The following is a 26,147-nucleotide window of genomic DNA, read 5'->3' as shown; positions in this document are numbered from 1 at the left end:
CTATTGTTAGAGAATCATGCATATTATATCTTCATTGTTTAATATAATCTGACCAGTTAAGCAGAATTGCAATTACGGTACTACCTTTATGTTTCCATTTTCCTATACATATGCATGTCCGCAAGCCACAATCTCCTGCAGGGATGAGAATTGAACAAGTACATTTAAAGAGCCCGTAGATAACTAGAAAACCTTTTTTTCATGTTTGCTCTGTATCACAAACTACATATTGGCTCTGATATAGGTTTTCGTTTGTTCCCCATCATTCTAAAAAACCTAGAATGTCCAGAATATGGTTTTCTCATAGAAGGTTTCCCTCGTTACAGTTCTGGATTGCTGTGGCACTTTCAGCATTACCATAGATCTCTCTGTTGCTCTGGCTAGTGGGATATAGTAGATGGCCTACTCTAGGCAGAGTTGAGTTTTTGTCTTATTCTTCCTGTGTTTTAATTGTGGATTTGAAGCTTAAAGTGGAACTTTTATTAGAAAATAAAGTCCTGAAAGAGCCATTCAGACTGCCCCTTTTTGCAGGTATAACTATGTAAGGCATTTAAAATAAATGCCTATACTGTTTAAAATCCAATAATGCACTGTCTCACCCTGCTATGCACATGCTCAGTTTCTCTCTATTTCTAGGCACTATGCCAAAAATATAAAATGCAAATATAAAAGATTTACTGCTGCTCAGGGGCTCCAGGCTTCAATAAAATGCTAATGCTCAGCAAGAAGACACATGAAGAATGCAAGGAGGCCCTTTACAGCACACAATAATTTTGGTAGAATAATTATTAATGTGGAATGTACAGTCAGGTCCATAAATATTGGGACATCAACACAATTCTAACATTTTTGGCTCTATACACCACCACAATGGATTTGAAATGAAACGAACAAGATGTGTTTTAACTGCAGACTGTCAGCTTTAATTTGAGGGTATTTACATCCAAATCAGGTGAACGGTGTAGGAATTACAACAGTTTGCATATGTGCCTCCCACTTGTTAAGGGACCAAAAGTAATGGGACAATTGGCTTCTCAGCTGTTCCATGGCCAGGTGTGTGTTATTCCCTCATTATCCCAATTACAATGAGCAGATAAAAGGTCCAGAGTTCATTTCAAGTGTGCTATTTGCATTTGGAATCTGTTGCTGTCAACTCTCAAGATGAGATCCAAAGAGCTGTCACTATCAGTGAAGCAAGCCATCATTAGGCTGAAAAAACAAAACAAACCCATCAGAGAGATAGCAAAAACATTAGGTGTGGCCAAAACAACTGGAACATTCTTAAAAAGAAGGAACGCACCGGTGAGCTCAGCGACACCAAAAGACCCGGAAGACCACGGAAAACAACTGTGGTGGATGACCAAAGAATTCTTTCCCTGGTGAAGAAAACACCCTTCACAACAGTTGGCCAGATCAAGAACACTCTCCAGGAGGTAGATGTATGTGTGTCAAAGTCAACAATCAAGAGAAGACTTCACCAGAGTGAATACAGAGGGTTCACCACAAGATGTAAAACATTGGGGAGCCTCAAAAACAGGAAGGCCAGATTAGAGTTTGCCAAACGACATCTAAAAAAGCCTTCACAGTTCTGGAACAACATCCTATGGACAGATGAGACCAAGATCAACTTGTACCAGAGTGATGGGAAGAGAAGAGTATGGAGAAGGAAAGGAACTGCTCATGATCTTAAGCATACCACCTCATCAGTGAAGCATGGTGATGGTAGTGTCATGGCGTGGGCATGTATGGCTGCCAATGGAACTGGTTCTCTTGTATTTATTGATGATGTGACTGCTGACAAAAGCAGCAGGAGGAATTCTGAAGTGTTTCGTGAATATTATCTGCTCATATTCAGCCAAATGCTTCAGAACTCATTGGACGCTTCACAGTGCAGATGGACAATGACCCAAAGCAGACTGCAAAAGCAACCAAAGAGTTTTTTAAGGGAAAGAAGTGGAATGTTATGCAATGGCCAAGTCAATCACCTGACCTGAATCCGATTGAGCATGCATTTCACTTGCTGAAGACAAAACTGAAGGGAAAATGCCCCAAGAACAAGCAGGAACTGAAGACAGTTGCAGTAGAGGCCTGGCAGAGCATCACCAGGGATGAAACCCAGCATCTGGTGATGTCTATGCGTTCCAGACTTCAGGCTGTAATTGACTGCAAAGGATTTGCAACCAAGTATTAAAAAGTGAAAGTTTGATTTATGATTATTATTCTGTCCCATTACTTTTGGTCCCTTAACAAGTGGGAGGCACATATGCAAACTGTTGTAATTCCTACACCGTTCACCTGATTTGGATGTAAATACCCTCAAATTAAAGCTGACAGTCTGCAGTTAAACACATCTTGTTTGTTTCATTTCAAATCCATTGTGGTGGTGTATAGAGCCAAAAATGTTAGAATTGTGTCGATGTCCCAATATTTATGGACCTGACTGTATGTTCCTTGCTACAGAACACTATTAGGTTGTTATGGATAAAGCTCCGCTTTAAAGTATATGTGAATGAATACATTGTAAAACAACCCATTCAGTTTCAAACAGAAATTAAAGACAAACCATATGTGTGTATATATATAAAAAAAACATAATCCCTGTTCTGAGCTGCATTACAGACTTAGAGGGGTAGGGGTGGAGAAAAGCAGGACACAATCTTCTCAGAATATGGCTGTGCAGGGGCCACGTCAGCACAATCTGATCATTGGAGGATAGACAGTCTGTTTTCCCAGCACAGCCAGAAAACTCAGAGGAATAGGAAAGCAGGCGGGCTGGCACAAACAAAGGAAGAAATCCTTTACACAATACAAAGAGAACAGAATACTTTTTAACACAAGTACATGTTGCAACAAACACATGCAGTATCAGGAATATGAAATACTGGGGTAACATTAACTGATAGACGTCACAAGACTGCTCTAACTGCTGATGAGAAAGGTATTTAGCAGTATATATTTACTAAAATAATTGCATTTCCATATTCTGTGTACTGTGGGAGACCAGATATAGTGAATGCATCTTAGTCAAAACCTTTAAAAAAAAAAAAATCAGCATAAGGGATGGTACATACCCAGGGGCAGACTGACAACTCATTTGGGCCCCTGGCAATAGGGGATCATGGGGCCCCTGTGTCCTTGCCCAAACTCAAAAAAGATATGAAAAGGGTACCAGGGGCATCTCATGGGGCCCCCTACTGACCCTGGGCCCTCAGGCAGTGCCTGAGTTTCCAAATGGTCCAGTGGGGAGGATAATTATACAAGTCACTGCAATTATATTTTGCACTGTCCTATTAAAGTATGTAGTCTGTCCTACACCATAAATTCAGAATTAGCCAAAACTCATTTACAGAATATGGCACAAAGTTCACAGAAAGTATCAAAGTGCATTCTTTGTATACAGGTATATTTAATGTGATGTATTCTCAGGCTGCTTGAGCTACAGATTCTGTATTATTACTGAATTAGAATGCAATTATGCTGTCAGTTTGTAATCCACACTTATTGGTTTATACATATGAAGAGAGTACAGTGGTTTCGCTTGCAGTAAAATTGTATAATATTGACTCTGATAGGCTGTATGCCTATCATCATTAAACCATTTAGGGCTTAACAAAATACTTATTTAATCATTATGGTGGTGGAGCCAGCAAATCCTAACCATGAATGATTGGAATTTGCAGAACAAAGAACATGTGATCCTCTGGGAGATTTTCGCTGTGAAAATCATCGTTGTATTCCTCTGCGTTGGAAGTGTGATGGCGACAACGATTGTGGAGACGGATCTGATGAGCGCAACTGCAGTAAGATATTCCTTGAAATGTTGATCCAGTTAGAAGTTTTATGATTTTTGCTAAGTTCAGGTCTCTGCCCAACAACAAGCCCTTTCCCTTTACTAGTCTAAAGGGAACAGCCACTATAGCCACAGAGAGCCAATGCATTGATGTTGTGTTACTATGTCCATAGGTGCAATTGGCAGCCAAGAGCAAAGATGAACATCTCATTTTGGATCTCCCCTAGAAGCTGCTATTTAAGAAAAGATTCATGCCAGCATTAGAATTCACCAGACATCCCAAGCCTGTCCCAAAGTTGGCAATACACTGACCGAATTTTGATCAGCATTTGGCTATCCACACTCAACAGAAGTTGACCGTTTGACTGATTTCTGTTGAAGGGACCTGTTTGTTGACAGTGTATTGTGACAGTGCTGTGTATTGCTGTCAGAATACATCATTCTGGTGGGAGGATCCCTCCATCCACCTTGTTTGTGTGGATGGAGGAATCTTTTCCCCCGCTGGTTGAATAAAAAAAAAACTAACAATGTATAGCTAGCTTTAGAAATATAACTGCAGCACTAGGTGCAGAGGGCTAATGTCAGCATTTACAAATTAAGTAAAAGTCGTAGTAAATGTGAAATCCAATGTCAACGTGAAGCAAACTAAACTCAGCTATACTCACCTTTGCTTCAACGGTCCAGTGCTGGCACCAGCATCCTCTACCCGGCTTCTTCCATCTGTCGGTCTTTGGCATATGCATATGCAGCAGTGCAGTCAGCTCACTACACAGGCACCATGCCAGAATATAAACTGAGCTGTGCATGTGGAGCTCAGTGTACATTCTACCGAAGACTGGGAACAGGCAGGTAGGTTTATTTTCTTGCAGGCTGGTAGGTTTATTTTCATGTTTATTTTCTATGAGCAGGTAGGTTTATTTTCCACTCTAGTGGAACTAGAGTCTAAATATTAGACCCTAGTTCCACTTAATATTGTGGGATGGCAATCCTGCATTACCTGGTAATGCTCCTTATACCACAATTATAATTACCAGTATTAATACCCATTGTGAAGGTTGCAAACAAAATAATGTGTTTTTCTTTTTGTGCCTCCTCTAGGATCCAAATCTCCATTCACCAATCTCATGTGCATAAATGAAACCAAATGTGATGATAATAATAAGGAAAGACCTTGCAATTAAATGTGTTATACTGTACGTAGGCAACCTAAAATATGCAAGCGTTCTGTGGTGTTATTTCTCTTTAAACGTGTTTAATCCTTCTCCAAGATTTTATATACAATATTGTATCAATATTTAATGTGAGTCTCTTATATTCCGTGATTCTAAATTCCACAAATTCCACCTTTAAGTGTCTTTAAGAATCAATTGCATATTATGTAACGACTCCCATGAATGGAAATTGAGATCCTTTAGGAGGTGCAGCAAAGATAAATACTGTATATTTGTTTCTAGTTCCACTTAAACTGAGTGTGAGATTTCTTTGTAGAAATTAGAGGTGAAGTACTGATGGGAATGGCAAATGTACTGTTGTCCTCAATACAAAAACAACAAATGTTCCGTAGAAATGGATTCATGATTGAAGAACGGTTCACACATATGTTAAGGGAATGGCTGGTCTGATCTGGTGAATCTATGGGCAAATTCAGCTGACACTTGTAGATAGTGGAAAAGAATCGAATGATTGTCAAATTGGTTACTAACCACAATTTATATAGGTATTCTTCTAGGTTTTTTTTAGTCTACAGCCTTTCCTGCAGTGATTGGGGGCAGTACAGTGCATATTTTAAGGCATGTATTTATGTATTCTATCTCAAATACTTCCTGCAGGTCCTCGAGAGTGCACAGAAAGTGAATTCAAATGTGATAATCTGCACTGTGTTCCTAGCCGCTGGCTCTGTGACCATGATAATGACTGTGAAGATAACTCAGATGAAAGAGACTGTGGTATGTAAATAACACATGGTTCTTGGGAATACAAAGTAAATTCCTTATGAGTTATAATATACATTGCTCAAAAAAATTAAAGGAACTCTTTGAAAAAACATCAGATCTCAAAATATCATGCTGGACATCTATAGTGGTATGGACTAGGTAATGTGTTAGTAACGTAAGGATGATGGAAATGAAAATTATCAATCTACAGAGGACCAAATTCAGACACCCCAAAAATCAAACTGAAAAAATGATGTAGCAGGCTAGCCCATTTTGTTGAAATTTCATTGCAGCAACTCAAAATGGTACTCAATAGTTTGTATGACTACACGTGCTTGCATGCATGCTTGATAACATCAGGGCTTGCTGCTAATGAGAAGACGGCTGGACCAGAGCATCACTGAGCTCCTGCACAGTCTGAGGTGCAACCTGGCGGCATCAGATGGACTGAAACATGATATCCCAGAGGTGTTCTATTGGATTTAGGTCAGGCAAGCATGGGGGCCATTCAATGGTATCAATTCCTTCATCCTCCAGGAACTGCCTGCATACTCTCGCCACATGAGACCGGGCATTGTCGTGGACCAAGAGGAACCCAGGACCCACTGCACCAGCGTAGGGTCTGACAATGGGTCCAAGGATTTCATCCCGATACCTAATGGCAGTCAGACTGCCATTGTCTAGCATGTAAAGGTCTGTACGTCCCTCCATGGATATGCCTTCCCAGACCATCACTGACCCACTACCAAAACAGACATTCTGAATGATGTTACAGGCAGCATAACATTCTCCACAGCTTCTCCAGACCCTTTCACGTCTGTCACATGTACTCAGGGTGAACCTGCTCTCATCTGTGAAAAGCACAGGGCACCAGTGTCAGACCTGCCAATTCTGGGGTTCAATTGCAAATGCCAATTGAGCTCTATGGTGCCGGGCAGTGAGCACAGGGCCCACTAGAGGATGTCGAACCCTCAGGCCACCCTCATGAAGTCTGTTTCCGATCGTTTGGTCAGAGACATTCACACCAGTGCCTGCTGGAGGTAATTTTGTAAGGCTCTAGCAGTGCTCATCCTGTTCTTTCTTGCACTAAGGAGCAGATACCGGTCCTGCTGATCGGTTAAGGACCTTCTACGGCCCTGTCCAGCTCTCCTAGAGTAACCGCCTGTCTCCTGGAATCTCCTTCATGCTCTTGAGACTGTTCAGGGAGACACAGCAAACCTTCTGGCAATAGCACGTATTGATGTGCCATCCTGGAGGAGTTGGACTGCCTGTGCAACCTCTGTAGGGTTCAGGTATCGCCCCATGCCACCAGTAGTGACACTTTGCCAAATGCCAAACTAGTGAAAAACAGTCAGAAAAGATAAGTAGGGAAAAAATGTCATTGGCCTTCACTTGTAAAACCATTCCTGTGTTGGGGGGTCATCTTTGTTGCCCATCTAGTGCACTTGTTGTTAATTTCATTAACACCAAAGCAGCTGAAACTGATTAACAACCCCCTCTACTACCTACTTAACTGACCAGATCAATCTCCCATGAGTTTAAGTGACTTGATGCTATATTCTGATTAAAAAAAAAATGTTCCTTTAATTTTTTGCGCAGTATATATATATATATATATATATATATATATACACACACACTAAAAGTTCAGTTAGGCATTTTGGTTACTCATCATTAAAATGACAATAAATCTCTCTGTTGTTCATTGTGTTCAGAAATGAGGACCTGCCATCCTGGATATTTCCAATGCAGAAGTGGACACTGTGTTGCTCAGCGCTTTCGTTGTGATGGAACAGCAGACTGTCTGGACTTTTCAGATGAAGATGCTTGCCGTGAGTGTCAAAACAAAATTTGTTTATGTGGTTTGCCTTTTGTAATCAAATGCCTTCAGGGCTTTATTCATTGAAAAACAAATGCAGTGTTATGTTAACGTGTATCCACGTACATTTTAGACATGTTCTGCAGAATTAACAGAGTTGTGGGAGCAACATAAAATATGGAGCAGATGCTGTTCCTAATTAACAAAAGGGGTGCAATCAGTTCTCTGTTCTGTCGTGTCTATGGAAGGAAGCACAGAGAACATGAGAGCGGAAGCTGCATGATTCAGTCTCCCTGCTGACAGCTCATATCCCATACGACAGATCACAGCTGGCGGGAATCTGCAGCAGTTCTCTATCTGCTGCATTCCCTCTGTTAATTAAGGGCTGACCTGCACTAATTTCTTTTTTACTGTGAAATAGATACTGACACTGGTGGAGCAGATAGACCTGAAACAGTTCGGTCTACTTAGTTAAAATAGTGTACGCCATTCCTGATAATTTCCTGAGCAGGAAGCTTAGTAATTCCCAGGCTGTGGTTTGTAATGACTCTTTATGGAGTGATTTACTAAAAGCAAATAGACCATGCACTGCTGTTGGGGGACCCAGAAGAGGAGGTAATTCCCCTCTGTGAAATATCCTTGCACAGAGCAGATAAGAATAACTTTTTTTTTTTTTAATTTCAGGAGCAGGATGCTGGGTGCAACTAAATTAAAAGCATACATAGTTACAGTACATAGTTAGCCTGGCTGAAAAATGACAAAACTCCATCTAGTTCAACCAAAAAAGAAAAAAGTTATAATCCTATACCCACCATTGGTCCAGAGGAAGTTAAAAAAAACCCAGCAAAGCATGATCCAATTTGCTTCTGCAGAGAGACAATCGGATATTCCCTGGATCAACTTTTACCTATAAATGTTAGTATCCAGTTATATTGTGTGTACCTAGGAAAGAATCCAGGCCTTTTTTAAAGCAATCCACTGAGCAGTCCAGAACCAACTCTTGAGGGAGTCTATTCCACATTTTCACAGCTCTTACTGTGAAGAAACCTTTCCGTGTTTGGAGAATAAATCTCTTTTCCTCAAGACGTAAAGAGTGCCCCCTTGTCCTCTGTGATGACCTCAGGGTGATTAACTCTACACTGAGTTCACTATATGAACCACCCACTGATGTAGTTATACATGTTGATCATATCCCCCCTTAATCTCTTCTTCTCAAGAGAGAATTAATTTAGTTCCTCTAATCTTTCCTCATAGCTGAGCTCCTCCATGCCTCTTATCAGTTTGGTTGTTCTTCTCTGTTCTTTTTGTGAATTGGGGCCCAAAACTGAACTGCATATTCCAGATGAGGTCTTACTAATGATTTGTACAGGGGTAAATGATATATCTCTCTCTCTGGAGTCTATACCTCTTTTAATGCAAGTGAGGCTTTTGCTCGCTTTAGAAACCGCAGCTTGGCATTGCATGCCATTATTAAGCTTGTGATCTACCAGAACTCCCCGATCCTTCTCCACCATTGATTCCCCCAGTTGTAACCCCCCTAGTATGTATGATGCATGCATATTCTTAGCCCTAAGTGCATCACCTTACATTTATCAACATTAAACCTCATTTGCCACATAGTTCCCCAATTAAACAGTGCATTGAGGTCGGCTTGAAAGTTGGAGACATCCTGTAAGGACATTATTCCACTGCACAGCTTGGTGTTATCTGCAGAGACTGAAACAGTATTTTTAATCCCAGGCCCTATATCGTTTATAAATATATTAAAAAGTAAGAGTCCCAACACTGAACCTTGAGGTACACCACTGACAACCCTAGACCATTCAGAGTATGAATCATTAAACACTACTCTCTGAATACGATCTTTTAGCCAGTTTTCTGTCCTAAAGGATGGCCCTCTGGGGGTGGCCAAACCCCTCCATCTGCAACACAGAGTCCTGTTTTTTCCTAGCATCCCTAGGAGTAGGACCTACAATTTCTTTTCTCTTCCTTTATTCTATTTTTATTTTTCTATGAAGATTTTTTTCTCTTCAATCCACCATGGTGCTAGGTACCAGGTCGGATATTATAGTTTTGGATAGCCCTCTCAGCACTGCCAATGAGTGCATGCAGTTTCCCATTATAGGGGGGATTGGCTTTAATGACTCTTGGCGGATGCGTATGTCGGCTAGACTGGGTGCTTTTGCTGCTGCACCGCATATAGGCCAACACCACCTGGATTGATGTAGGATCAGAAGTGGTTGTCCCTCCTTTTGAAGATTCTTCGTTGGAGAACTACAAGTCCCAGGTTTACCCCTAGGACCATAAGTATTCTTCTGGTTGGGCACAATGGTTTACTTTTCATTTAATTTCCTATAGTTCTTATTGAAAGGTGTTTTACAAAAGATGTAGAATAGGCAACATTGTCAAGTGGCAGCGGTACACATAAGGGAGAGTCATGGTCTGTGTTTGTCCTGTTTACAGTTAATATTAAAAGTAAAAGAGAACCCCAAATTTTGGGTAGACCCCAGAACAGTAATAGAGGGGAATTCATCTAATGGGGACACTAGTTCTGGTGACCTTAGTGACACCCTGGGATTCCCTTACTTTGGAGGGATTTTCTCTCACTTCCTGTCTTGGCTATGGGAGAGGAAGTGAAGGGAAATCTCACCAATGTGACACAAATGATTTTCCTTCCACAGGAGAAAATTCTGAATCTGTGTCATTGGATCCTTTGTCTAATTTCTTTGTGGACCACTTGGATCTGTTTTTGCACAAGGATTTTAGGCCTCATGGCGGCTTCCTTTGAAGTGGTCGCTTACGCACAACATCATTCCAAATTTTGTCAGAGAGAGATTCTGATCAAGTGGAACAGACTTCCAGGCTCATGGATCAGCTCATTCCCCTGTCTCATTCAGTAAAGGCATGCTTGACTTGGTGGCTTTGATCTCCTCTCTTGTCAGCTGGGAAGTTCTTTCTCCCTCTCACATTACCATGGATGCAGAGCTGTTCTGGGGAGGAGGTGTGATGGATTCCTCTATCCGTTCAGGGTCATTGGTCTCGAGAAGAGACCATTCTCCCCATAAACATTCTGGAACTTTGGGCATTCTGTCTCTCTCTCTCTTCGATTGGACAACCCTACTCCAGGGTTACCCGATCAGGGTACAATTGAACAATGCCTCATGGCCTACAGCAATCACCAAGGGGGCACCAGGAGCTCGGCTGTAGCCCTAGAGGTGTCTCAAAATCTCGATTGGGCAGAGCTGCATGTGCCAGCTGTATTGGCAGTTCACATTCCGGGGGGTGGAGAACTGGCAAAGGAACTATCTCATTTGCCAAAGTCCAGGGGGAATGGTCCCTCCACCAGGATCTTTAAACACAAAGCTCAATATCCCTATCTTGTAGCTGTATCTCTCTTACCTGAGAGAAGTGGCTCTCTGTTGTGTAGATGTGGTTAGAGCCATTAGAGTCTACCACTTGGCTAAAGCCCCCATTTGGAAATTTGACTCCCCATACATCGTTCCGGATGGTCGTTGACACAGTAAAGCTGCTTCGTCTTCCACTATTTCTGGATGAATAAATTGAACAGTGATCCAGGCCTATGCCCTGTCGGACCGAGAAGCCCCGTTCCTAGTAATTGTGTAGTCTACCTGGGTACTTATCGCGTCCTGGGCATTTTCCCATTTTCTGCTTCTGTTGTTCATGTTTTCAAGGTGCCTACCTGATCATCTGTTTATACCTTAACCAAGTTCTACAGAGTTGATGCAGCTACCTCAGCAGATGCCAGCTTTGGTCAGAAGGTTCTGCAGGCAGCAGTTTGAGTTCTGCTGGGATGTGGTTCCCTATTGTCTTGTTTTTATTTTTACACCCACCCTTCTTCTTTCTTGCAATGCTTTAGAAAGCCCCTTCTGTCATAAAGAAAAGCTGTCTCCTTCAATGAAAAAAAAGAGAAAATGGAGTTTCTGTATTCACCATATTTTTTTCACTGAGTTCATTGAAGGACACAGCACCCACCTAGTCCCTTTTTCTCTATATTATTGTCTTACTACTGCTAGCTACTAACTGAACTATGTGTTGCAGATGGGGGGGGGGGGGTTGGCCACCACCAGAGGGCTGCCCCTATAGGTATGTTTTTAACCACTTACCCACCACCCTATAGCAGATGTATTGCTACAGGGCGGCTTCGCTAGGCAAAATAAATATACGTAATTTTGCATTTCCGGGTAGGACTCATGATCGTCAGCAAAGCTGAGAGGGGGTAGACCTGTGTGTAAACAACACAGATCTCCTGTTAGCATGATGCACTGCTTTCTATCTTTCAGCACAGCAGAGAGATAGAAAGCAGCAGGTCTGCTTAGTGAAACACAACACAGTACACAATAAAACCACTCCTTAACACACAGTTAATCCTTTGATAGCCCCAGATGTTAACCCCTTCCTGCCCAGTGTCATTAGTAAAGTGTCAATGCTTTTTATTAGCACTGATCGTTGTATTAGTGTCACTGGAGATGTCAGTGGCAGTTATTAAGTTCCCCCCCAGTTTCAGATTGGCTGCCGCAGTCCTGCTATAAGTCACTGATCGCATTCATTACTAGTATAAAAAAAACCCTAAAAATTCCAGTATATATACCGCCATATGTAGATGCTATAACTTTCATGTAAACCAATTAATACACACTTATTGGGATTTTTTTTTAGCAAAGACATGTAGCAGAATACATTTTGGCCTATATTTATGAGGAAATTTTTTTTTTACATTTTATTATTGGATATGTTTTATAGCAAAAAGTCAAAAATATTGTATTGTTTTTCAAAATTGTCAGTATTTTTCTGTTTATAGCGCAAAAAATAAATAACGCAGAGGTGATCAAATACCACCAAAAGAAAGCTCTAAATTTATGTATGAACAGCATTGCATGACCACACAATTGTCAGTTAAAGTAACGCAGTGCCGTATTGCAAAAAATGGCCTCGTCAGGAAGGGGGGTAAATCTTCTGGAGGGCAAGTGGTTGATTTAGTTGCACCTAGCATCCTGCTCCTGAAGGTTGCTACATCAAACCCATCCATCATGAAGAAAAGCTGTGTCCTTCAATGAACTCAGAGAAAGGGATTTTATGGTGGGTTCAAAAATCCCATTTTTTCAAACACAGGGGTGATAGGCAGTCTAGTAGTGTATAATTTGTGTATTTATACATAATTATGCCTGTACAGGATGCTCATCACTATAAAATCTCTCATCTGTAGCAACACGCTATCCCAATGGTACATACTGCCCACCCTCCATGTTTGAGTGTGACAATCATATCTGCATCCTACCATACTGGAAGTGTGACGGTGACAATGACTGTGGAGATAACTCAGATGAAGAGCTCAACCTTTGCTGTAAGTAGAGACTACAGATTGTGTTCTTGTTGAACAGATTCCATAACAATTTGTATTCTAATTTGCTGTTTATACTACACAGTGGACATCCCTTGTGATCCTCCATTCAGATTCCGGTGCCAAAACAACCGCTGCATCTACAGACATGAGGTCTGCAACACTGTGGATGATTGTGGAGATGGAAGTGATGAAGCAGAAGAACAATGTAAGTATGGAATGTTATTTAACCCCCCCACCCCCAAAAAAACAAGGGTTATAAAAGCAGTACATAGGTACTAAAAATGCAGTTTTCAAGAGAATAGACATTTTCTCTCACTTCCTGTTGTGTCTGACAACCGTCACCTGGACAGAAAGTGGGGGGAAATCTCTTGACTGGTGACTGCAATAAAAACATTAAAAAGAGGTCCTTTTCTACTCTATCCAAGGAATAAAAAGAAAGCTGAAGTGTACCTCTAGACAAAACCTTTTTGGATTTTTCATTGTCTGTTTTCACACTGGGGTGATCCACCTTTGCTATTTGTCCTGGCGACCATTAGCATTCCGACAGAGAGAGATGGGAAATCTAGAATGCTACAGTTGTTACTGGACCATGAAGTATGGAGAAAGCTTCCAGTGGGGAAATTTTTTTTGGTGACAATTGAATAAGATGGAATTTCTGCCTCACTTCCTGTTGTATATCCAGGACAGGAAGTGAAGGAAAATCTCCCTAATGGGACACAGCAAGAAAAAACCCAAACAACTGATTAGGGGTTTAACCATTTCCAACTTAAGCCAAACAAGTTTTGGTTTTACATTTAAGATTTATAACAGAGAAAATTTGCTCTCAGCAGTGTTAATCTATTTATAAAATGCAGGCCGTGGTGTGGAGACTGCAGTATGTCATGGAGTTCTCACTACTTAGCACAGCAAAGAGAACTCTTTGATTGGGGAGATGCTGGTCACATGGCATAAGTTGATGGTGAACTCTCCTCTTGGCATTTTCTGGTGGCAAATGTGACGTCCCTTGCAGAGTGAACAGACCATTTAAAGCTGAAGTTTGATCTGCTTCTATTTTCCCCTTTTTTTGTTAGCCCCTCCCCCATAAACTTGTTCATTAGATTTGTTAAATAAATCTTTTTCACATACCATACTGTAGACCCTGTGACATCATTGCTGTAATGCAGGCAGCTTATGCCTAGGGGTGGGGGAGCTAGCAGGGTGCTGTACATAGCTCCCTGAAAACATCAGAGCACCCTGAATCAGGACTTCTCAGACCTGAGGCGAACAAATATAAAATGTCTTGATGGGTGAGTGTCAGTCTTGATGAGTGGGCATTCCTAATCAAATGAATGGAAGGGACTGGATAGGGACATTGAAGCCATATAGGAAGGGTTTTAGATGATACTGGATGTTCTCAAGCCAAGAAAGTATACAGGCTCTATTTGACTAGCTGCAGCTTCTAATGCACAATGTGAGAAGCTCACAGTGTGCGGTGAAATCACAGTAAGCAATTTCAGTACAGGAGAGGTGCCTGTACAACTGTACAAGACAAGATAGAGCCAGAGTTCAGCTTTAAATTACCTTCATGCAAATGTTGTTCAATCCACCAGTGCTATGATATGTAAAAGCTTCACATTCTAGAAGAACAATTAACACTGGTATAATGACTGCATAATCTATACATGGACAGGAAATCTGTATGCAGGCTGTACATGCCCAGTCATTACCATATTGATTCTAAAACTGCCTGACAATTATCTACAAGCTGGTGTCTATGTAGGTTTCCAATGTATTATAAGAGAGACATTAGAAAACAGAAGAAAGGAACGAAATAAATATCAGGCAGTGGGCCTCCTATGTCAACATGCTGTCCATTACCATTCATCTTCTGACAGCTGGAATCTAAATCCTGTAGATACACGGACCCAACGTAGACAGTCATTTATTATTCATATGCTAATAAATGAGATTAAGTGTTTACTGCCTTTTTTTGCATTTATTTTAGTGACTTAATGTTGTCTACCATCATTTTTTTATGTAAGAAATTTCTGTGGATGAGCGGTAAATACATGAAAGGATATAATCTATTCGGCTTGCTTCTCTAGGTAGAGCGCCTACTCCTAGACCATGTACAGAGGACGAATACAAATGTGGCAACTCCCACTGCATTCCTCATCACTATGCCTGTGACAACTATGATGACTGCAGAGACAGCTCTGATGAAATTGGCTGCAGTAAGTACACGGGCTCGTCACTGCTTACTAATGTCTATTATAACCACTGCAGATCCCATACGTTTCTATAATCATCTAAAGATATTTTTTTCATTAATTTAAGATACCTGCATGTTATTAACCACTTGAATATTTTCTTTGGCATCCATCTGTTATTGTGTGTATTAAAATGAACACTGTAGGTTGGTAGTAGGCATTGTAAGGTGTCTACCTATGTATTGGCTGCACTCAGTGCCAATATGCTGCCACAGATACATGGAAAACCCAGTACTTCTAGGCTTGGGGACACACAGAAAACACAGCAGCCAGTCAGAAGGCCTGCGTGTCACATGTCATCAGGGGAGGGGAATTCGTATAATTTCTTTGCATATTTAAATGAAAGTCAGAACGTGTGTCAGCCTGTCACATAAACTGCTTCAAATGACCTTTGGGTAGCCTATCAGGTTTATCAGATGGGCAGCCTAGTGGCATTATAACAACTCTACATCCCAGATGCCCACAGCACTCCTACTTCTCTTACATCCCAGATATCCACCCTGCACTGTTACCTTATCTACGCCATGAATGCACCATCAGCACTGTTACCTCTTCTAAACCCCAGACACCCCCCAGAATTGTCACCTTATATCCCAGATATTCCCAGCACTATTACCCTGGGCACTCTAGATACACCCAGCACTGTGACTCCTCTATACCCTTTATACCTTTAGCACTGTGACCCCCTATACACCCCAGAACCCCCAACATAATGAGCCTTTTGCACCCCCTACAGCCCAGATTTCCTACCAACACTGTTACCATCTCTACACCCCCAGCACTATTACCCCTTCAAAACCCTAGTAGATACCCCTCCAGCACTATGAGCCCTATACACGCACCAGATACTCGAAACACTGTGACCTCCTTATATCCCAGATACCACCAGCACTGGTACCCTATACACTCCAGATACACCCAGCACTGTAACTCTGCTACACCCTTTATATCTTTAGCACTGTGACCCCCTATACACCCCAGATACCCCCAACACTATGAACCCTCTACATCCCCTACAGCCCAGATTTCCCCCCAGCACTGTTACCACCACTACACCCAAGGTACACTCTTAGCACTATTACCCCTTCAAAACCCTAGATAACCCTCTAGTACTGTGATCCCTCTAAACACCAGATACCCCCAGCACTGTGACTGTATCTCAGACACCACCAGAACTATTACTCTATGCACTTTAGATACCCCCAGCATTGTGACCTCCCTGTATCCAAGATACACCCAGGACTGTAACCCTATGCACTCCTGATACCCCCAGCACTGTGACCCTGATACTCTCCTGTAGTGACGGAGTGAACCTCCTGTGCAATCAGTAAATATACATACAGTAAACATGTTACCAAATGTGAGTGTGTGTAATAATAATAATAAATCAGCTTCTGCTAAAACACTGATTTGTGTTCCAACAAATATAAGCAAATATAAATCTAAAATTAGTGTGGTGCTGCTGAAAATAAATGATAATGTGCAGAAAATTAATAAAACTAAAAATCCATGAATGAAGTGCAATACCTTTACATATAGAATTTAGAATGAAAAAAAACATTACCAGTATTCATCCATGCATTTAAAACTCCATTATAAAACCAAATGAAACAATAAAGTTCATAGTGCAGTCCATTTATACAATTTCTTCAGATATATCTTGTCATATGTGAATATATTATATCCCACACTGATTGTGAATCACAAATGCTATCTGTATTTCAGAACACAACGTGCTCCCTCTAGGCTCCCAGAACTCTCACCTCCAATTCAAATCAACTAGCATATATGACCAGATTGTCCAAGGTTCCACTTCAGCCTCCCTCCACAGGGGTTTCCCTGGGAATACCAACTTACATCACCAAACAATATCTGAGGAGCTTGTACCTTTTAAGGGTGTTTTAAATATGTTTGCAGCCATAGTCAGAGCTCTCAACAGAATAAGCACAGAAAAGGGCTCCCATAGTGTAGTAATATCATAAAACCAACAGATTTATTAAAGAATTGCTCTTACACAATAAATATATATTAAAAAAATGCCATGAACCAAGTGCTAGATATAGATACTGGACTTTGGTGTGTGTCACTTTCGGTCCACGCTGTTAGCACCATGAAACCTATGCGGACTGGAAGTGACACATGAGGAAGTCTGGTATCTATCTCTAGCATGTGGTTCATGACATTTTTTAAATCCTTTATCAATGCACAATCATTCATGCATTTTTAGTTTTATTAATTTTCTGCACATTATCATTTATTTTCAGCAGTGCTACTCATTTTAGGTTTATGCCTGATACTCCCAGCATTGTGACCTCCCTATATCCCAGATACCCCCAGCCTTGTGACCTCCCTATATCCCAGATACCCCCAGCCTTGTGACCTCCCTATATCCCAGATACCCTCAGCACTGTGACCCTGCTACACTTCAGATACCCCCAGCACTGTGACCCTGCTACACTCCTGATACCCCCAGCACTGTGACCCCACTACACTCCTGATACCCCCAGCACTGTGACCCCACTACACTCCTGATACCCCCAGCACTGTGACCCCGCTACACTCCTGAAACCCCCAGAACTGTGACCCCGCTACACTCCTGATACCCCCAGCACTGTGACCCCGCTACACTCCTGATACCCCCAGCACTGTGACCCCTTACACCACCTGTACAGTGACCCCTCTACACCCCAGATACCCTCAACACTACAAACCCTCTTCATCTCAGATGTACCTGCAGCACTGTGACTCCTCTAAACCACTGATTGTCCCCCAGCACAAATCCAGGAGTGTTGGCAACTATGCATTGGCCAAATGAAGGAGCTCACACTGCAGGATGAAAATGCCCACACTTATTACATGTTGTCAGCTTGAAACAGGATGTGCTGTTATTTGCAGTATCTCCAGGTAACAAAGTTGGTGGCAGATTTAATAAAAAAAACAAAACAAAAACAAAAAAGAAAACAGTTTGCTTAAGAAAACGGTATACTGAGCGGCATGATGCTAAACATACCAAAAAATAGATTTTAGGTTTACATACATTTCAAGGGCACAATATAGCACAGAATTCCTTGGCGCTATCCCTGCTAGCCAGGAAGGAGGACCAAATTAATTGCTGCATTTTAAAAATGAAACCTTGCTGGCTGTTATGCTCAGCTTTAGCTTCAGTTTTCCTCCACTGCCAGTTATGATTGTGACCTCAGATTTTTGTACATGAATGACCCATATTTTTCTGGTTGTATTCTCCTAGGCTATTATCCCGTGTACATTACAAAACATGTGATTGACATAAGGAGATTTAACGATAAGTCTTCCTGAAAAAGATTTTTTTATCCTCTTTGACCTCAGGTGTTATGCTATCAATTATTTGCCTGGTGCTGCATTTTCCTTGACCTACAGCAATTATAAGTAACTAGATATATCTAATAAGCCCCCAAAAATAATTATAAGTAGATGTCCCTCAATCTTCCAAAAAAGTATGTGCAGTCACACTCTTTTATAAAGTAGCCAGTTTGATGTTTGACCTGTACCTTGTATGGCCTATATCTTGCATCTATATTTAGTCATTGATACACAATTATAATAAATTCTGAACCAGACCTTTGTCAAAAATTCAGCTCTAAGGTATCTGCCATGAATTTACAGCTCAGATCAACTGGAATGGAGCATTAACAGCCCCCCCATTGGTTCACATTTCATGTCTTTAAAGTTTATGTGTAGCCAATTGTTTTTATTTTGGTTTTGGATAGAGAAGGGAAGGATTTTATCCTCTGAGGTTTTTAATACTGTCTGTGAATCAACTAGGTAGAATCACCTTTTCTATCTGTCTGAGACAGAAAGTGATGGGAAATTTAACACTTTACAGTTGTCACCAGAACAAGAGCTAAGGATATATTTTCCAGTGAAGACACTTGTTCTGGTGACAACTGTTGGGCAATTCCCTTCACATTGTACAATATTTCTGTTGCTTCCTTTTACATCTGCAGAATGGGAATTAAAGGGACATTTCCCCAATGGAACACAGATAGCATTATGGTTCTATTCACACTAACGCAGTGGAAATCACCAGTTACTGCTAAGATACATTGAAAACATTTGTTTTATACATGCCCCATTTTCACTACAATGCAGCTCGGAAGTGCGATAATATGCAGACATATTATTGCACCTCACTGGATGGCACCCCATTTCACTGCACAAAAGCACAGTGCACCACTTTTTGGTTTGGTGACATGAATGAAGTGTCATTCTGTGCACTTCAAGTAAAGTTGCAAAAAAAAAAAGGGTAATGGTAAGATGCTGTAAAACACCCATCAAACCACCCCCTGCCCTATGTCACTGCAGCCCAAAACAGACAGCTCAGTTTAGTGTACGGGCAAGTGTGAATGGACCCTCAAGGATCAGTAGCTCAGCCACTAGAAGGAATATACAAATGCACAAACGAAAGAAAGAAAGAATGAAATTAAAATACAGAACAGCAGGCATGTAAATATTTAAATTTCATTAAAAAATAACTGAAGAAAAATGTTTCTGTAATAATTTAAATGTTTAGTTAAATGTGAATTATATAGCCTTCTTTTAAAGCTGTTATGTTTTTATTAATTGTTGCATGCATTTACAATTTGAAAAGAGAAACCCAGTCAGGGGGAAAAGAAGAAAATTATATATATATATATATATATATATATATATATATACTATATTGCCAAAAATATTGGGACACCTGCCTTTACATGCACATGGACTTTACTGGCATCCCAGTCTTAGTCCGTAGGGTTCAATTGAGTTGGCCCACCCTTTGCAGCTATAACAACTTCAACTCTTCTGGGAAGGCTGTCCACAAGGTTTAGGAGTGTGTCTATGAGAATGTTTGACCATTCTTCCTGAAGCATATTTATGAGGTCAGGCACTGATGTCAGACAAGAAGGCCTGGCTCACAGTCTGCGATCTAATTCATCCCAAAGGGGTTCTATCAGGTTGAGGTCAAGACTTGGGAGCATGAAATTGTGCAACATACCTAGGTATGATGACGCCTTAAGAGTTCCCTTCACTGGAACTAAGGGGCCACGCCCAACCCCTGAAAGACAACCCCACACCATAATCCCCCCTCCACCAAACTTTACACTTGGCAGATTGCAGTCAGGTGCAAGTACCGTTCTCCTGGCAACCACCAAACCCAGGCCATCGGATTGTCAAACGGAGAAGTGTGATTCGTCACTCCAGGGAACATGTCTCCACTGCTCTACAGTCCAGTGGCAGCATGCTTTACACCACTGCATCTGATGCTTTGCATTGCACTTGGTAATGTAAGGCCTTGATGCAGCTGCTTGGCCATGGAAACCCATTCCATAAAGCTCTCTACACACTGTTGTGCCAATCTGAAGGCACCATGAAGTTTGGAGGTTTTTAGCTATTGACTTTGCAGACAGTTGGCGACTTCTGCACACTAGGTGCTTCAGCATGCATTGACCTCGCTCTGTCATTTTATGAGTTGCTGTTTGTTCTCAGTTGCTTCCACTTTGTTATAATACCACTAACAGTTGACCGTGGAATATTTAGTAGCAAGGAAATTTCACGGATGGACTTATTGCACAGATGGCAACCTATCACGATACCACACTTGAATTCACTGAGCTCCTGAGAGTGACCCATTCTTTCACAAATGTTTGTAGAGGCAGTCTGCATGCCTAGGTGCTTGACTTTATAAACCTGTGGCCATGGAGGTGATTGGAACACCTGAATCCAATGATTTGGAGGGGTATCCCAATACTTTTGGCTATATAGTGTGTGTGTATGTGCAGGGGTGGACTGACCATTTGGAAACTCGGGCACTGCCCGAGGGCCCGGGGTCAGTAGGGGGCCCATGAGATGCCCCTGGTACCTTTTCCATAGTCTTTTTTGAGTTTGGGCAAGGACACAGGGGCCCCATGATCCCCTATTGCCCAAGGGCCCCATGAGTTGTCAGTCCGCCCCTGTGTATGTATGTGTGTGTATGTATGTGTGCATGTATGTGTATATATATATATATATATTCTTTGGATTTCTGTTTTATGGATAAGCTGTTGTTGGGAACTTATGAACTCAACCACCCACAGTTAAAACCGCAATGTCACTGAATGCTTTCTAATTAGACAGAGGAACTGGACGACACTGTGGAGAAAATATCTGTGAGCACAACTGCACTAATCTAGCTGAAAGTGGATTTATCTGTTCATGCCAGCCAGGATATAAAGCCAGTGACAGTGACCGGAATTCCTGCGAAGGTGAGGCGGAAGGCAGTATTTTTATACTGTTGATTAGACAGAGGTAGTGAGAATCCATAGTCATAGAGACGTGTTTGACACACTAATGATAAAAATCTTTTTGTTTAGATATTAATGAGTGTGAACTATATGGCATGTGTCCACAAGACTGTAAGAATTCAAAGGGAAGTTATGAGTGCTTCTGTGCAGAAGGTTTCAGATCGGTCGGTGATCAGCAAGGAAAGCAATGTGCAGCTGATGGTAAGGAAAATGTAAACTACTTATGTAAAGGAAAATCAATACATAAATTGATACGTAAAAACACTGTTATGTTGTAATTCACAAATTTAGCTGCATACAATGAGCAGAGGAGAAACTACTGTAAGTCAAAAGCTTCAATTTCACAGAAACTTTTCTTCAGATCTTACAGCTGGTCTGTACTATAAAGTTCTGTAAAATTAACTCACAGAGAAATTACATTTGTTTTGGGATCAGTTTTATTTTACCTTTTTGAGTTTAGACATTTGTAAGCTGATATACTTTATCTTTATTTTTTATTGTTTAATATAAAAAAAATCCTGATTTTTTTTTTCTTTTTACAAATAAATATTTTCCCATGACACTGGATTTACTAAAGAGAGAGGGAGCAGAAGCTGTTTGCTTTCATATTGTCTCCCTCTTATTGAAATTCTGTAAGGCTTGCAGCGGGGGAAGGAGGGAATTGAGTCACTCCCCAGACTAATTCAACTGTGTGTGTAAATTTCTTCTGAAACTAAAAAACACTGTAAACAGGCTTTATTCCCTGTAAAACATTTACAGACATCTGGAAAAATAGGCAAAAAGTAACTGAAGTTTCCCCTGCTAGTTGGAAAACCAAATATGAATATTCATATGCAGCCTTAAATATTTACCGGAGTAAAAAATATACCAAATGTTCATGTTCCCTTCTCTGACAAACACAATTTATTCAGAGAGCATTGGAGGCATTCCGTTTACAGAGCATACTGGGCTTTTGAATAGGAAAGCCCAGCACTGCCTGGTAGTTATTTTGGCAATCTCTGTCTAACTAACCAAGATAGTCTAAACTTAGCAAAAATTAGTGTCTGTAATCTGATGTCCTGTACAGGGCTATACACATAGGTTGACCAGGCTATTCACAAAATAGTAGTATATAGGTATAATACAAATGTGGCACTGTTGGCTAGATTGTGATACTTACTGGTGGCAAGTGGTAAATAATTATTATTTATGCAGTATGTTATATGAACCTAACTAAAACAAAAAATCTATTTAACATTTTATTTTATGGCCCATGAATATAAATTTACAGGATTATTGATTTGTTTCTTTTAGCATTAATAAAATAATTTGTTAAACTGTGGACTGAATAATAATTTCTATATGCAATAAGCTTTTCAGTTTTTGGTTTGAACATATTGAGCATCATAAGACTACTAGGGAGACCCAAAAATGTTGTTTGTTTTTGACTGTTGAAGGCAGGAGGACCCAAAAAATGCAAATTGAAGTAGCATTCAGTCTGGAGATGTGTATTGTAATCAAAGCAATGGCATTTTATTAGTTCTTCTGAGTTGCCATATATTTTGAATGGCTCCTTATTCATAGAAGGCTTATTATTCTGCACACTGCTCCCAACGTACTTTTGAGCTGCAATAGACATATGGGGGTTTATTTACTAAAGCTGGAGAGTCCAAAATCAGACTCCCTTCTGCATAGAAACCAATCAGCTTCTAACCTCAGCTTGTTCAGTGAAGCTTTGGCAATGAAACCTGGAAGCTGATTGGTTTCTATGCAGAAGGGAGTCTGATTTTGGACTCTCCAGCTTTAGTAAATAAACCCCATGGTATCCATGTATTTTTAGTGGAATTCTGTAATATTTCAGGTAATCCTCCATTGCTGCTGTTGCCGGACAATGTGCGAATAAGAAGATATAACCTTTCTTCTGAACAATATTCAGATTATATTGATGAGCAGCAGCACATTCAGGCCCTGGACTATGACTGGGATCCTGAGGGAATAGATCTTAGTAAGTATTATTGAATTTTATTCTGTCTTTCTAACATTAATGCATGTTCCCTGGTGGTGCCAGGCTGGGACTAAAAAGCAGTTCTGGACCACATTTCTTTTTATTATTATTATTATTATTATTATTATACAGTATTTATAAAGCGCCAATAGTTCGCTCAGCGCTGTACATTACAAAGGGGGACAGAACATGTGACAGAACAATACCAATACAATGCAAAACATGAGGGGATTGAGGGCCCTGCTCTTTCAAGCTTACAATCTAGGAGACCATTTATATCTTTATATGACCAGTGCTAAAATAATATTTATATACTTGCAATATTAAAGTAAAACTATAGTGAAAACTTTTTTCATTTCGGATAGAGTAAGAAGAGAGTTATAACCCGTTAGTTTTTTTGCCATCTGTGTCCCATTGAGGAGATTTCCCTTCACTTCTTGTCTGATTAAACAAAAGAGAAAGGGAGAAGAAATCCCTCAAAAGTGAAGGAATCCCAGGGTGTCACCAGTCTCACCAGAACTAGTGTCCCCATTGAAAGATAACCTCTCTATTCCCAACCCAAAATGTGGTATCTTCTTTTACTTTCACTCTCGCTGTTGACAGTAAACAGGACAAACAGAGAGAGAGCATCTCCCTAATGGGGTCACAGACAGCAATAAAAACCTGACAGGTGTTACAGTTGTGTTCAAAATAATAGCAGTCAGACATCACTAACCTGATCAATCACTGTTGTTGGTAGAATATTTCTACATGGCAAATAATTTACTAGCAGGTGTAGTAGAGTAATAGAAATCCAACAGACCCAACAGTCATGACATGCATGCTGCTGATTCTGTGTAATTGAATCACTAATTGAAAGGGGCATGTTCAAAATAATAGCAGTGTGGAGTTCTATTAGTGAGGTCATTCATTCTTTGAAAAACAGGTGGCAATTATTGCCCTTATTTAAGGAAGGAAGGCAGCAAATGTTGTACATGCTGGTTACAGTGCATTTCTGTTTGAAATTCTGAGGAAAATGGGTGGTTCCAGACATTGTTCAGAACAACAGCGTACCTTGATTAAAAAGTTGATTGGAGAGGGGAAAACATATAAAGAAGTGCAGAAAATGATAGGCTGCTCAGCTAAAATGATTGCAAATGCTTTAAAATGGCAACCAAAACCTGAAAGACGTGGAAGAAAACTACCATTCAAATGGATAGAAGAATAGCCAAAATGGCAAAGACTCAGCCAACAATCAGCTCCAGGAAGATCAAAGAAGGTGTAAAGTTACCTGTGAGTACTGTTATAATTAGAAGACGCCTATGTGAAGCCAAGCTATCTGCAAGAAGCCCCCGCAATGTCCCACTGTTGAAAAAAACACATGTGCTGAAGAGGTTACAATTTGCCAAAGAGCACATTGACTGGCCTAAAGAGAAATGGCGCAACATTTTGTGGACTGATGAAAGTAAAATTGTTCTTTTTGGGTCTAGTGGCCGGAGACAGTTTGTCAGACGAGCCCCAAACACTGAATTCAAGCCACAGTACACTGTGAAGACAGTGAAGCATGGTTGTGCAAGCATCATGATATGGGGATGTTTCTCATACTACGGTGTTGGGCCTATTTATCGCATACCAGGGATCATGGATCAGTTTGAATACATCAGAATACTTGAAGAGGTCATGCTGCCTTATGCTGAAGAGGAAATGCCCTTGAAATGGGTGTTCCAACAAGACAACGACCCCAAACACACCAGTAAACAGGCAACATCTTGGTTCCAGACCAACAAGATTGACGTTATGGAGTGGCCAGCCCAATCCCCGGATCTTAATCCAATAGAAAACTTGTGGTTTGACATCAAAAATGCAGTTTCTGAGGCAAAACCAAGAAATAGAGAAGAACTGTGGAATGTAGTCCAATCATCCTGGGCTGGAATACCTGTTCACAGGTGCCAGAAGTTGGTTGACTCCATGCAACACAGATGTGCAGCAGTTCTCAGAAACAGTGCTTATACAACTAAATATTCATTAAGTGATTCAAAGGAAAGCAAAATCTTCAATTATTTTTCAGTTTATATAGTGAATGTTTGAGTTTGTAAAGAAGAATACAAACACTGCTATTTTTTTGAACAGTCTAATATTCACTTTTCTTCAATTTTTTTAGAGGAACAACACAAATTTGATCTATTTTTCTTCATGTTTTGATTTGGAATAGAATGTGTAGTGTTCCCAATGCATTTGTGTGTATGGAAATAAAAGCTATTAGAAGGATTTTGAGCTTTATTCACTTTTTTCAACACATTGCTATTATTTTGAACACAACTGTATAATCCCTCTATACTCTATCCAAAACTAAAAAGGTTTTGCCTTTACTTATACTTTAATGGCTTAAGGCAACAGAGGGCACATTGTGCAGAGAAAGTGGGGGTACCTAGTAATGATTTTCATCATTAAAAAAAGTATATCGTTGTGTTTATGTTCCAAAAAATAAGAATTGTACTCCTTGCCTGACATGTCAGTCCACCTAATAGTCCTATTTTATGGGTGGATACTGGTGGGCTATATCATCCTCCTTCATATATCTTTTGGAGATGGCTGTCAGGAATCAACAGCAGGGTTGGCCAGATCTGTGTGGCTACACTAAGGAAACTTGGACCAGACTGTGTATGCTGTAAGTAAGTTTTAGTTAAAGTGAAACAAAATCCATCTAAACACCAGCACACATCAAACATAA

The 26,147-nt window shown here is 40.6% G+C and overlaps 1 protein-coding gene across 1 annotated transcript in view; it reads left to right on the top strand.

Annotated features, from left to right (window-relative positions):
- Positions 1–26,147, top strand: part of LRP2 (LDL receptor related protein 2) — a 295,072-nt gene that overhangs the window by 239,547 nt on the left and 29,378 nt on the right. Inside the window, exons 59-67 of the mRNA XM_089660407.1 lie at positions 3,681–3,800; positions 5,620–5,736; positions 7,440–7,556; positions 12,768–12,905; positions 12,988–13,110; positions 14,990–15,118; positions 21,283–21,414; positions 21,523–21,654; positions 23,294–23,437. Coding sequence (XP_089516533.1) covers positions 3,681–3,800; positions 5,620–5,736; positions 7,440–7,556; positions 12,768–12,905; positions 12,988–13,110; positions 14,990–15,118; positions 21,283–21,414; positions 21,523–21,654; positions 23,294–23,437 — 1,152 coding nt within the window. The remainder of the gene's footprint in view (positions 1–3,680; positions 3,801–5,619; positions 5,737–7,439; positions 7,557–12,767; positions 12,906–12,987; positions 13,111–14,989; positions 15,119–21,282; positions 21,415–21,522; positions 21,655–23,293; positions 23,438–26,147) is intronic.

This window comes from Staurois parvus, unplaced genomic scaffold (genome assembly GCF_062004578.1).
Source record: "Staurois parvus isolate SC_StPar_1 unplaced genomic scaffold, SC_StPar_1.0 ptg000031l, whole genome shotgun sequence".
NCBI lineage: Eukaryota > Metazoa > Chordata > Amphibia > Anura > Ranidae > Staurois > Staurois parvus.
The sequence above is the reverse complement of the archived record's forward strand: the minus strand, read 5'-3'. Positions and strand labels throughout refer to the sequence as shown.